We start from the raw sequence: 13,995 nt of genomic DNA on the forward strand, positions 1-13,995 counted from the left end.
TTTTGTTTTTGTTGTTTAGTTACACACATGTACGACAAGAAACAGGCTTTGTAAATTCGGCCCCTAGAGTGTGTTGGGTGTTTCTTGGTGATGGATACAGCAGAAAGCCTAATCCAACAATTGGTTGTGAACTTAATCCTGTGTCAAATGTAGGTACTAAAAAATAAAATCGTATCCTTTGCACTAATGTCCCGAACACACCTGAAATTTAATTGGATATAAATGTAAGAGTGTTGGCAAGTAGGAATTTCCTTTTTAGCTCAGTTGGTAGAACGCTGGACTTTGGTTCAAATCCCTTCAGTGGATGTTGATTTATCTATTACATAAATATAAATTTTTAAAAGTAAAATCCAGTACTTTAGTTTCAGTGAATGTAAGTTATCTGCTTTTCTCTTGGTTCATCCAGCAGGCCACCCTCGATCTTACTGGCGATGCGTTAAACGAAGCATATGATCCGATTGCATCGATCCAGACTCCGCTCTGAATGTATGCAAACCAGGTTATTTATCACCCATCTGATCTTAAGTAGCAGATATCTCAATAGACTAAACAGAACGTCCCTCAACAAGCATATCGCCTGCTCGTGGATAAATAAACTCGTTATACTATCAATTAGAAGGGTTTCCGGCTCGTGTTTTCCGTGAGGATGGCCACTTGCCATGTATTTATGTACACCCCTTGACTGAGGTGAAAACAGACCCTCTAAAGTACCAGTCTTCATTTCCCGTGTGGACAGAAGGGGCAGAAATCAATTTGAGATTTCCAAACTGTTTTCAACGTCGTTTAAAACGCGAAAGAAATATCGACAATGGAGAACTCGGCTGAACATCCAGAAATTGTTTCATATCTCTCTTTCTGCTGGAGTATTTGCTCGACATTATTGAACTAACAGACGCTGGAGTGTAGAGGTTGCCGCAGTATACAATGCCGCAAAATGAAGGCGGTAAAGTAAATTACGACAACCCGTAGCGGATTACGGCACCACTCGGCGATCTTGATTGGCTGGCGCATGCATTAAATCGGACGTGGAATTCGAAGCGGACAAAGATTGCCGTAAAAGCAAGTTGACTTTTCCATTTTGGCGCATTCATGCTTTGATTAGCAAACGTGTTGTTGGGCTCGACAATCAATTCAAGAGGTTTGCACGGCCTAGCGTTGGTAACGTCAGTCTAGCTTGCCTTTACTGCTTCAATTAGGGCCTGAAAGAACCGTGCAGCGAGGGCAAGACCTATTGTTATGTACGTGGGAGCGGAACTTGTTTAACGTGCGCATATACCACGAAGGTTTCGCAAACGCCTGTCACGGGCTTAACCTCTGACATCGCCAGTGACTAAGTCCGGGACAGGAGGGGGTGGGTGTAAGTTTGAGGTGGGTGGAATTTGCAATACGAATTTAGTAATTAGGTCAAAGACCTAAGGCCAAAATGAGCTGATTCACCCTACTCAAGTCTGGACAAAAATGTAGTCCAAGAATAACATTAGAGTGCTCAACCGAAAAGGTTTTAAGGTGAATGGAGCAATTTAGACGGGCTGCCAAAATGAAGTGCTTCGAACTGTTTACCAAAAAAATAAGCATAAAATTTTGAACCACGGCCAAAAAGTCCCGAGTAAGCCCAAAACCGCAGGTTACCTGTCCTTGGTAAGGTTGACGCCTACGGGTTTCATCGGAAGCTGGACCTGATTTTCCCAATCTGAAGTTGCCAGACAGCTTCCGGGGTGGTGGTGTGTGTGTGTGTGTGTGTGTGGGGGGGGGGGGTCGAATCTGCGGCCTTGCCTTGTCGGTCTGGTTGGTCGGAGTAGTGGCCTTCCTCTTTGCAGCAACAACAGGCCTCAAGTGGGCCGGCGACTCAACGGGAGATGTCTGTATTAAAAGTCGACATCTGTACCGAAGTCGCCTAATTCGGCACTCGGGGAGGCGCTTCACACATTGCTGTGTCCAGCACTTCGCACTCCGCTTCTGGGGACGCCGGGGCCGATGGCTGCGTTGTCCTCTGCCGCGGGGTCGGCTGGGGCGCGTCGCAGAAGAGATCGCCGCCAGTTTTGTCCCCCCCCCCATGCCGCCCCTGATGCACGTTTCCTTTTCCGAATCCTCCTCTTCGGTAGCACCGAGTCGCCATATACCGAAGTCACGGTCGTCCGTGACCCGGTGTACGCGACTCGGTACTCCACCAACATCCCATAACTGGCTATCAAGCCCCCCAGGTGGGGGGGGGGGGGGGGGGGGCAAGTCGAGAGTACATGCAGACACGTCTGGTCTCTTCGTGAGCGCTGAGTGGAATGATGTACGTGGGAAGTAAGAGTGTGCATGCTTGTCAGGCTGATTACTTCAGAGTATGTTGCATTTATGGAAATGTAATTTTGTATCGGGTACCATTTATAAATATCGATCCCCGTCGATTGGCCCATTAGGCTATTTCTCGTTTCAGCCAGTGCACCATGACTGGTATAGCAAAGGCCGTGGTATGTGGTATCCTGTATGTGGGATGTGCATATAAAAGAATATTTGTTACTAATGAAGAAGGTAGCGGGTTTTCGTTCTAAGAATCTATACAAAATTACCAAATTTGACATCCGATAGCCGATAATCAATTAATCAATGTAGATACTAAATTTTGTATCATGCCCAATCTAAAAATAATTAATGTATCAAAATGGAACTTTTACCATTAGCAGACAACATAATGGCCTAGTTCTGTGTAAGGTTTCAGTGTTCTATGGTGTTTGTTTTTTTATATTTCCCCGCTATTTAACTTGCAAAATCAACGGTAGATAAGATTTGACTACCAAGCACGTGTTTGTTTAACAATGTGTGTAACAGTCGACATGGATCGATTCCAGTAATTCGATTAGTTCGATGTGTGTGTGTTTGTGCGTGCGTGCGTGCATGCGTGCGTGCGTGCGTGTATATGTGAGGATCTGTATTTGCCTGTGCATTTATATGTGTTTGCGTGTACATATGTGTGTTGTAGTATATTTATATGTGTTTTTGTGTACGTGTATTACAATATATGTGTGTATGTATGCACGTCTCAGACTCTGTTAGTGCATGTGTATCTGTTAGTTTGCGTGTGTCAGTATTTATGTTGAGTTTAGGCGTGTTTTGTATATCCCACTGATTTACACGTTCGAGGCCGGAAATAAATAAATGCACCACCATTTAATATTAATGACCACTTTAAGAAATAGGAGGAAAGAAAGATCAAGAATAAAAAAGGTTAATTGGATAATGTCGTCATCACCAAGGGATACAACTCGTGTTATTTGATTTGAAACTGAATTCCATCTTCTCCTTCGATCAATTACTGATGATCAACACTGGCGTCAGAAATCTTCGGAAACCCTGGGGGGTTCTTCCTGGAATTTCCCCCAAGATGCAAGCATCACACTGCTTTACGTTCGTTTTGCCCTCGATTCAAATGTACCAGTGCTATATTCATCCCCATCAACCCAATGCTAATTAGTTTTGACATGTAACTAGGCATTAAAAAACACGACTAGCTGTGACTATTTTCTACTCCCAGTATTGAGTGGCGCCAAAACGCGCCATTGCTTTATTACTTGTAGACTCTGGCTTTGTGGCGAGTTTTCCGCCTGAGGAGTTCTTAATAATAGGATCGATTCCCCTCGGGGGGATCTTCTTGTTGGGATTTTTCTTTTTCACATTCAAAAGTAATCTGAACCAGTGTTTTTTGTGAAATCCCGTGCTGCTGTCAAAGTCATAGAGGGCTTTACAAAATATTACCAGGAATTAAATTAATATATCAGAAAATAATTATCCTGGCGTCACGTGTTTTCGATCGTTTAAGCGAAATATATGAATAAAATATAAATAAAAAATTGTAAGTATTTAATAATTTACCTACCTGTTGCCACAATAGTTTACCACATAAAACACCAGTAATCCGCAATGAATTCCATAATATCCTTGGAGAAAACGTCTTGCTTTGTCGTAAAGGAATTTCCTCTGTATTTTAATAACGTCACATGTTTTCGATCGTTTCGTTGGTCGGCTATTTTCTCGGTCGCTGTTGCGTTGTATGGAGCACTATTGATGTCATATTTTACACTTAATTCCACGTTATATAACTGATTTAAAAATGTTTGTAACTTTCAATCAATGTTACTTAACTTTCAGAATAAAGAAAAATTTAGGCTAAACGTTTAACATATTTTACATAATTTTTTTCAGTTTTTTTTTTTACTCCAGTGATTATTACTCTTCCATTTCATTATGGCAAGGACACCAAAATTCGGAATGTCTCCGTACAACCCTAACTGGAGTGCAAAATTTTAAATGTACCCAATGCTGACATGCCGGATAGGTGCATTGTGCCCACGAAACGAAGCAAAGTGAAACACAGTGTTTGTATTCGTCTGGTTGGCTCTTCTTGCACTTGCAGCAAAGATCGCTAGGGTCGTCAGATTCCTCCGATGTATCGTCTTCATCTTCAAGCTGCTGTTTTGTGTTAGCACTGGGTGGGAAAAGAATTCCTGACGTACTTGGTTTTGGTGAATCTTCAGTTTTCTTTGATTTTGTACATTTTCTTTTCTGCAATCCTTCCTTGTTTTGTTTGTTCTTTTGATGTTCCCTGATATCTTCCAAACCAAATCTTCCGTGATGGCTTTACCACTGACCACAGCACTGAGTACTTTCCTCTTCTTAGTAGGTTTTGGTTTTCTTGTGATCACTTCTTCTGCAGTTGTGAAAAACGTCTTGCATTTTGATGAATTGTCTTCACAGTTGACAGTTGCCCTGGTTTGTGATTCATTTTCTGACTCCATGTTGTTGCTTAAAACAGCTGAAGGCAGGAATGTTGAAGGCTGTATAACGTCTCTATGAAATGGATAAATCCCGGTCTTTCTGAACGATGACTGCAGGTTGGCGGGTGTGAGTGCTGCACAGTAAGCTTTCCAGACAGTCTCACAAAGGGAATGTCTGTCAATACCCGATGTTGCATGTTCGCGTATGTAGGTATGTCTCATGCCATTGTAAATGCGTTCGAACGGGCCGAAACATCCCACATCCATTGGCTGAAGAACATGCGATGTGTGAGCAGGTAATACAAATAATATTATGTGCCTCTCTCGTGCCCACTGGATCAGGGAAACATTTATGTGTGACGTGTGACCATCATAAAGAATTAAGACAGGCTTGTCAGAAGATGCTGCTGGAACATACTTTGAAAAATGTTCTTTAAGATACTTTTGAAAATACCAGTATTCGACCAACCCGTTTTCACTAACGGTTCCTGCAGTGCCTGCCGTACAACCTGCTAACAATTCCTCCCGCATGCGCTTTCCCTTGAAAACAAAATACGGTGGTATGGCAACACCAAGGGCATTTCCACACCCAATAACCGTAGTAGTGTTGGACCTGCTCGTTGTTACAGCAACTGGGACATTGGAACGTGATGCAACAATAGATGGGGGTTTGTGATTTTCTACGATGCCTTTTTCATCAATGTTGTAGATGGACTCTGGACTGTTTCGTAAATCATACTTGTCTAAAATCTGTTCCAGGCTATCAAAGTATTTGTTGATGGTATCTTTTGATGTTGCTTTGGCACGCATGATTTCAAGTGATCGTGGTTTTTGAATTCTAAGCTCGGGCCATCGCTTCATAAACCCATAAAACCATCGCAGGGAAAATGGTTTTTCACCCTTTTCTCTTTTGCCAAGATGAACAGCAAGGTCTGTGGCAATATTAAGTACTTCAGTGCGGGTATACCCAAAGCCCACAGATGACATAAACTCAACATGTGTCACTAAAGTTTGCTCCTCTTCTTGAGACAACAAAGGGTCTGGTCCTGACTTAACACAATCGATGTCCGTTGGTACATAATTTTAAAAGGAATATCTTCTTTTTTTAAAAATTAAATATAAAATTTATTTATAATTATATAAAATACATACATAATTTATTGAATATCAATTCTAAATTTGCCCATAACTGTGGCAAATTTTAGCTTATGGGAAAAACCCTTAATTAAAATATGTCCAAAACAAGGTAACGTCAAAAACAACATAAGATTTGCCCCAAATTGTCTTCCATATATTTTTATGGTTGCATGAGTATCACGTGGTGTATCACGTGACTTTTGACGGATGTGACGTCAGTGTAGCAGCCGACAAGTTTACAACATTTTTTGACAACTAGATATTGCTCCGTAAAGCATTTTCTTCATACCAAATATGTACATTAGTGAAAACTGATAAAATATACTATGGTTGTTGATATTTGAGTTAAAACTTACCATTGGAAACTTGACACGCAGCATTTTTCTCTCGGAACAAAAGCAGTGACTTCCGTGTTCGTTTTCGTTCTTGTGGTGACGTCAATGCTCGCGCATTCTCGCACTATTGCAATTACAAATGAGCGATCAGAAACGCGTGTCGATCGAAAACGTGTGACGGTACGATATATATATTTATTTTGTCCCAAAAGATTCTTTATTTAGCCAAATACATGGTCTTCATATCCCCCTGGTTTCGATATAGAGAATAACTGGTTAATGTCTTAAGGTATCGGCTTTATCCTGCGGAGGTTAGAATAGCGAATGATGTGAAGTTCACCACTCGTACTGTGCAGGGCGCAGTTTCACAACACATCGTAAGCCTAGTTTTGCACGTAAACGTAAATCTACGACTAAACCACAATTATTATTACTATTATAGTTTATTATATTTTGAAGAACACATATTTCATTTTCTTTTGTCCTTAAATACTCCAGCTTCCATAATGATGTGGGGGGTGGGGGGGGGGGGGCGAGACGTAGCCTAATGGTAAAGCGTTCGCTTGATGCTTGGTCGGTTTGGGATCGATCCCCGTCAGTGGACCCATTGGGCTATTTATCGCTCCAGCCAGTGCACCACGACTGATACATCAAAGGCCATGGTATGTACTATAATTTATATGAGATGGTGCATATAAAAAAATCCCTTGCTGCTAATCGGAAAAGAGTAGCCCATGAAGTGGCGACAGCATGTTTCCTCCCTCAATATCTGTGTGGTCCGATGCCATATAACCGGAAATAAAATGTGTTGAGTGCGTCGTTAAATAAACCATTTTCCGTAATGATGTAATTTTCCGTGTGAAATAGATGCCAAACACGTATAAACGCACGCCCGGTATAACTGCTAGTGACAGACGTAAACTTACGACATTTAGTAAAATTGGGCCCTGGATCTTAAGACATACGACTGGCTGCTCCTAGGTGATGATCAGGTCACCACTGCCATACATCCAATGAAACAAACAAGACGATCGAAATCGATTACACTGCGATGTATAGTTAACCTGACATTTGTCTGTGACGCGTAAGCTACAAGTGCAAGGACCGTAAATAACGTTTTGTCGAAAAAGATGTTAAAACATGCTTAAAACCTGGTTTTAAAGATATGTAAGAAATAGAATACTACATTCGTGTCCGTTAGATATCATTTATCTCACAACTCGTTGTTTAAAAACGTAACCAACTGGCTTTCACTCGTTAAATACATTTTAAAACAACGCGTTGTAAGATAAATGGTATCTAACGGCCACTCATGTAGTATTCTCTATTTAACGTCGCATCATTTATTTACGTTATAGGGTCAAAGGTCAACATTCGTTTGATCATAACTACGGTAAAAGCTATATATATATATTTATTTATTTTTTATCACTAGCCAAAAATATAGAAATTGATCTACTCGTATTTTGCCAATATTATTGAGTAATTGCATATTAAATGTTGATGTGTTGTGCTTATGGTGGTTAACGTTTGTCGGAGAGAAACTTAGAATCTGTTTGTATTTGGAGTCTGGTAGAAATCGCCGATGGTTTTAATATGGAACTTTTGCGGTGGATGGACAAAGTGTGTTAGCCGATAAAACGGCGATCTTTATTATCCCAAGCATAAGAAATGTGTGTTTCAGCTATCATGCTAAAAACCCACTTAGATAGGGTCGGTCGGCCTTTTTTTTTTTTTTTTACTACATTTATCCTTATATGTTCCACCTACATCTTTTTTTAAAATCGAAAAAAAAATAATACATACAAAAAAATAGAGGTCAACTCTTTTTTCTAGGTGGGGTCGGGTTCCCGGAAACACACAATTTGTTTTAGATCCAAGTGAATATAATTATCATTGACAACCCTTGAACCTTGTGATGTAGACAAGTCAAAATAAACGCGTGCCTTATTTTGTCGCTAATCTTCAAGTATGAAGCACGCTTTCAAAGACACCATGTCATTATTATGCGTCATTACCATGATACCATGATATCCCCATGCCCATGCCCATGTTATGCCACGCCACGCCACGGCACGCCACACCACACCACACCACACCACACCAAACCAAGCAACAACGCACAGCACCATATCATACCATACTGCTACTATATTAATGCTTTGAAAAATTAATTTTACTTTTTAAAACTAAATCATACAATGCCAGCATTTCGTTTCAGTGTGTCGTATGGTGCAGCATGGAGTCGCCGCGATATTCGGACCGGTGTCGTCTCTGTCTGCCGCGCACGTGCAGTCCATGTGCACGGCGTTTGAAATCCCGCACCTGCAGTGGCACTGGGACCCCCGGGACTCGCGGGACTACTACTCGATCAGCCTGTACCCACACTACCTGACGCTGGGCCAGGCCTACCGAGACATGGTCAGACACTGGCACTGGGACAAGTTCGCCCTGCTCTACGAGGATAACGAAGGTACGAATAACGCAATCATTTCCTAGAGCTACTGAGTTTTCTGCTGTTTCTACTGTTATTAATACTACTACCACTTCTATTACTTCTGTCTGCAGCTGTTGCTGCTGTTTCTACTGTTATTAATACTACTACCACTTCTATTACTTCTGTCTGCAGCTGTTGCTGCTGCTGTACCTATCGTAGCTGCTACTGCTACAGTTACTACTACTACTACTACTTCTTCTACTGAGATGTTGTTGCCTTTCGTCTCATACCGGTTTGCTAGTGCAGCTGCTGGTGCTGCTGTTGATATTGTTATTGCAAATCTAGTACAATTGTTACTGCTCTAACTTCTACTATTGCTACTACTACTACTACTGCTGCTGCTGCTACTACTACTACTACTACTACGACTACCACCACCACCACCACTACTACTACTACTACTACTACTACTACTACTACTACTACTACTACTACTACTACTACTACTTCTACTGAGATGTTGTTGCCTTTCGTCTCATACCGGTTTGCTAGTGCAGCTGCTGTTGATATTGTTATTGCAAATCTAGTACAATTGTTACTGCTCTAACTTCTACTATTGCTACTACTACTACTGCTACTGCTGCTGCTGCTGCTGCTGCTACTACTACTACTACTACTACTACGACTACCACCACCACTACTACTACTACTACTACTACTACTGCTACTACTACTGCTACTACTATTACTGCTAAAGATGCCTGCTGCTGCTATTGCGCTGTTGTTGTTGCTATTGCTACAGTTACTACTGAGCAGCGCTGCCGATATTACTACTGAGAAATGTTTTAAAAGGTTCACCCAAAGAATAAAATTGTAATATTTTGGTTTATTACACACCAGTGTAAGATATTGCTGAATATCACTCAATATCTAACTAGTGTAATATCGGCGTGACGTAGAACACTTGCTGACTCAATTCGTAAAAAAATAACATGTAGTAGGTCTCGACATCTGCTTACTTCTGCATTGCAGTTTGTTTGTAGATGGTTTGTAATAAATAAAATACTAAATGAACTTGCCTGTCATACCACTCGTGAACAGTGTTGGTATCTGATGAGCCAAAACTGTTCACTCATTTCATAAAAATGGTATGACAGGCAAGATCGTTTAGTATTCTATATATAGCCTAAAATGTAAGGTTTCGCCACCCTCTAGATCTACTATTGTTGTACTGATAGCCAAGCTGGCCTTAGTGACTATACTCACTGTAACCATATACTGTTCTTTACACCCGATAATGTTTTCATTAAGGTATCAGTTTGTCTACACTATACCACTCAGATGACCAGTTCGGCTGAACGCAGACGCCCTCGAATGAATTAAAGAAATCGTAGAACTATGTGTAATGGGAAAACCTAATCCGCTCAGTCAAAATTTTGATAACAGTTATTCCTGGGTTTTTTTTTTTTTTTTTTTACCTTGTCTGTGGTATATTGTAACAGCCAATTTGATTGGTTGTCTATGGTATATTGTAACAGCCAATTTGATTGGTTGTCTGTGGTATATTGTAACTGCCAGTTTGTCTGGTTGTCTGTGGTATATTGTAACAGCAAATTTGATTGGTGCATTGACATCTTAAAACATTGTAAACATATCCAATGAAAGTGGCAGACCCTAGTTTGAAGCCGTAAAAATGGACACTTAGTTTAATTAATTTACAAACACATTTGGTTAACGTTACAACAGAGTGAAACAAGTCGGTAACATTAAAACGGTGAAATGACCTTTAAAATAGACTTAAACTCGACTCCATAGCCTATTACTTCTCAGACGCACGTGCGTTTTAAAAAATAAGAAAGATGCATTTTATTGTTTTTGAAACACCAGGATGACCAGAAATAATTTGGTTGTACGGAAATGGATAATCTAAACAATAAAATCTAAGTAATGTTTGATTTTAGTAATCATAAATGGCTGTAATAGTAAAAAATATGCTTTAGTGTTTAAAAACTATGTTCTGTCCGTTTAAACGTTTAACGATAATCATTTCAAGGATTAGGAAAATATGCTTTAGTGTTTAAAAACTATGTTCTGTCCGTTTAAACGTTTAACGATAATCATTTCAAGGATTAGGAAAATATGTTTAATTTGTTTTTATGAACAATGGTAGATCCAGGGTTCTAATTGCTGAGGTGCGATTGTCTACCCGTAATTCACCCCTAATATTTACGATTTAAATGTATATTATTTCCACATAAACGGAAATCAGTTTGCGAAAGAAGTACTTGTGCTAGACAGAACCCTCTGTCAGGTCGAAGAACTTAAAGTCGGACCCAGAAAATAGTTTATGGAGGGGAACAGAGGCAAGAGGGCGCATTAACCAACTCCCTGAAAATAGCACTTCAGTGAAATATGTAAACAAATTGTTAAAAGGGGACACATTAACTTTCGGGGGGAGGGGGGGGGGGGAGAAGAGATATACTGGTCCCTCCTTTGGAACCGACCTTGGAGCTTTCTGGTGGAAGCATGTCAAAGGTCACTCGCGCATCCTCACAAAAACCAATGTGCGTTGTTGTTTAAAATAAACGCAGTGAAGAGCAAGTTGTTTTATTATTAGCGAACGCCGAGTTATTTTGACAGATCGCTTCGTTGGGTTGAACTAATTCTCGCGCAGGAACTTGTTAATCATTGTCGTTGCCATTTTCCAGTGACCTTGCTATAATTATGGCTTGATATTTAGGTGCAAACCAGTTCATATTAATACGGCTCGGGTTTGATGTGATCCTTTACAGAAAAATCCCCAAGCTAATGTCATTTTTATGTTAACACCACCAGCCCTTGCAAGAAACGTTTACAGTTTTTCATACTGTATGACATCAAACAAAAATGTACCTATATTTGATTTTAAAATTAACGATAAGAATTCTTGTTGCCAAAGACACCGTACTAGTTGCTAAGGACGAAATTATTGGAGAATTTTACACATAATAGAAAACCCACCACAAGCAAAACAAAACAAAAACCCCAACTATAAAAGAACAAAACAAACTCACCCGCCCCGCCCAAAGGACCCCAACAATAAGAACCAAAACACAGCAACAACCTCTATGAGTAATTTGCCTCTTTGTTGTAGGCCAAACAAAGTAAAGTTTTGTTTTATTTAACGACGCCGCTAGAGCACATTGATTTTTTATCTTATCATCGGCTATTGGACGTCAAACATATGGTCATTCTGACACTGTTTTTTTTTAGAGGAAACCCGCTGTCGCCACATAGGCTACTCTTTTTACGACAGGCAGCAAGGGATCTTTTATTTGCGCTTCCCACAGGCAGGATAGCACAAACCATGGCCTTTGTTGAACCAGTTATGGATCACTGGTCGGTGCAAGTGGTTTACACCTACCCATTGAGCCTTGCGGAGCACTCACTCAGGGTTTGGAGTCGGTATCTGGATTAAAAATCCCATGCCTCGACTTGGATCCGAACCCAGTACCTACCAGCCTGTAGACCGATGGCCTGCCACGACGCCACCGAGGCCGGTTGTAGGCCAAACAATTTGATGATCTTTGTGTAGGAAAAGAAACTCTTAAATTAAATGAATATCTAAATTTAAAATGATCTAACTCCAAGATGACCACCATGCGATTTTCGAATGTAATTTTGTTGGGTATGTTAAGCAAGACCACTTAATACTGTTATCATGCAGACATTACATTATATCCGCTAATTAGTTCTGAGAAATATCAAGGTTAAAAAACAAATAATATTAATGATGATAATAATAATAATAATAGTAGTAATAATAATAATAATAATAATAATAATAATAATAATAGTAAAAATATAAATAAGCAAAACGTTTGCGTAATTCAAGAAGGCGGCAACACCTAAAATAATCTGATATCCAAATTCCATGAATTGTTAGCTATTAGTTTTCTGTATCCTATACCATTCCTATGAGTTCATAATATTAAAATTATATTAGTTCAACATTTACAAGAGGGCTTCGACACCATCTAATTTATATTCGTATATAAATTGACAAACTAAATAACCGCTTTAACAATTCAATGTTAATAATGTTTAAAGGGACATTCCTGAGTTTTCTGCAATTTTTAAGATGTTATCGACTGACAGATACTTTTTAACGAATGTAATTATATATCAAATATATTTTTCTGCATAAAATAGTAGTCGCTGTATATTAAACGTGTTTCCGATCGTTCTGATATTTGTACTGGGTGTATACTACCAAATCAAATCCCATAGACGACAATAGTAACATATGTGGCTAAAACTCCTACCTGCAACGTATCAACCGACATAAACGCCACGGATATAAATACTACCACCCCTTACACTTAAAGTGAATCAGAAAAAAATGGGGGTCAAGCTGCTCGTTTCTGAGATAACGGGTAGCGTCTATGACTACCCTAGTTTCGCACAAAATTCGAGTACTTTTTTTTACAGGTACCCCATACATGTTTCAAGCACAAGGCTACTTGACACATTGGTACTAGATGAAATAAAATTGCACATTTTTTTCACCCAGATGAAATTATTATTTTTTACAACCAACACACTCACATTTATAACCAATCACAGGACTTGTGGTGTTCACTTCTCTATCAAAAGTTGGGTGCACCTCGAACTTTGACCCAGCCGGAAGTTATTTGGTTTAGTACTACCTACTAGGCTAAATTTCATTTTATTTCCTAAATCCAGTTTAGGCTTCTTACAAATATTAAGACGACCAGAAACACATTGAATATACAGACACTGATATTCTAAACACAAAAATAAATTTAATATGTAAGTTTAATCGTAGAAATATTTTATTAGTCAGAAGCATCTTACATTGGCAGCAAACTCAGGAATGTCCCTTTAACTGGTGGTATAGAATACCAATTTTATTGTGGTGTCTTTCAAACTGATTTCATACACTACGTCCATCTGAACATTATTTAAATAGGACTAAACCGGTAAAACACTTTCTAATATAGGAAAGTGAAACGCAGGCTTAGTGATATTATATTTGATGTTGGTTTGGTCCGTTAGTTTGGAATTACAGTTTGTACAAATTACATGTACATCTGTTGAACAGTGGACAGATGTCGTCGTGGGGACGTTATCGATGTTCTGGTGATGTTTAACGACTCGAAACTAACGATTAAAATCATCGACATCATTTACATCAGCAATTCGTGTTAGAACTAAACAAAAACATAACAATGTGTTTCCCGGAACGTGCTGAAAAAACCTCATGTTAGGATAGAACGGCTTTTTAGAATTATAAAAGGTACTACATTCACCCCTACAGTGGAAA

General features: G+C 39.6%; 1 protein-coding gene across 4 annotated transcripts in view; it reads left to right on the forward strand.

The window, feature by feature from the left end:
* Positions 1 to 13,995, forward strand: part of LOC121372481 (glutamate receptor ionotropic, kainate 2-like) — a 144,585-nt gene that overhangs the window by 111,793 nt on the left and 18,797 nt on the right. For all 4 annotated transcript variants that reach the window (XM_041498819.1, XM_041498818.1, XM_041498817.1 and 1 more), the window contains one exon: positions 8,454 to 8,705. In XM_041498819.1, coding sequence (XP_041354753.1) covers positions 8,454 to 8,705 — 252 coding nt within the window. The remainder of the gene's footprint in view (positions 1 to 8,453; positions 8,706 to 13,995) is intronic.

This window comes from Gigantopelta aegis, chromosome 4 (genome assembly GCF_016097555.1).
Source record: "Gigantopelta aegis isolate Gae_Host chromosome 4, Gae_host_genome, whole genome shotgun sequence".
Taxonomy (NCBI): domain Eukaryota; kingdom Metazoa; phylum Mollusca; class Gastropoda; order Neomphalida; family Peltospiridae; genus Gigantopelta; species Gigantopelta aegis.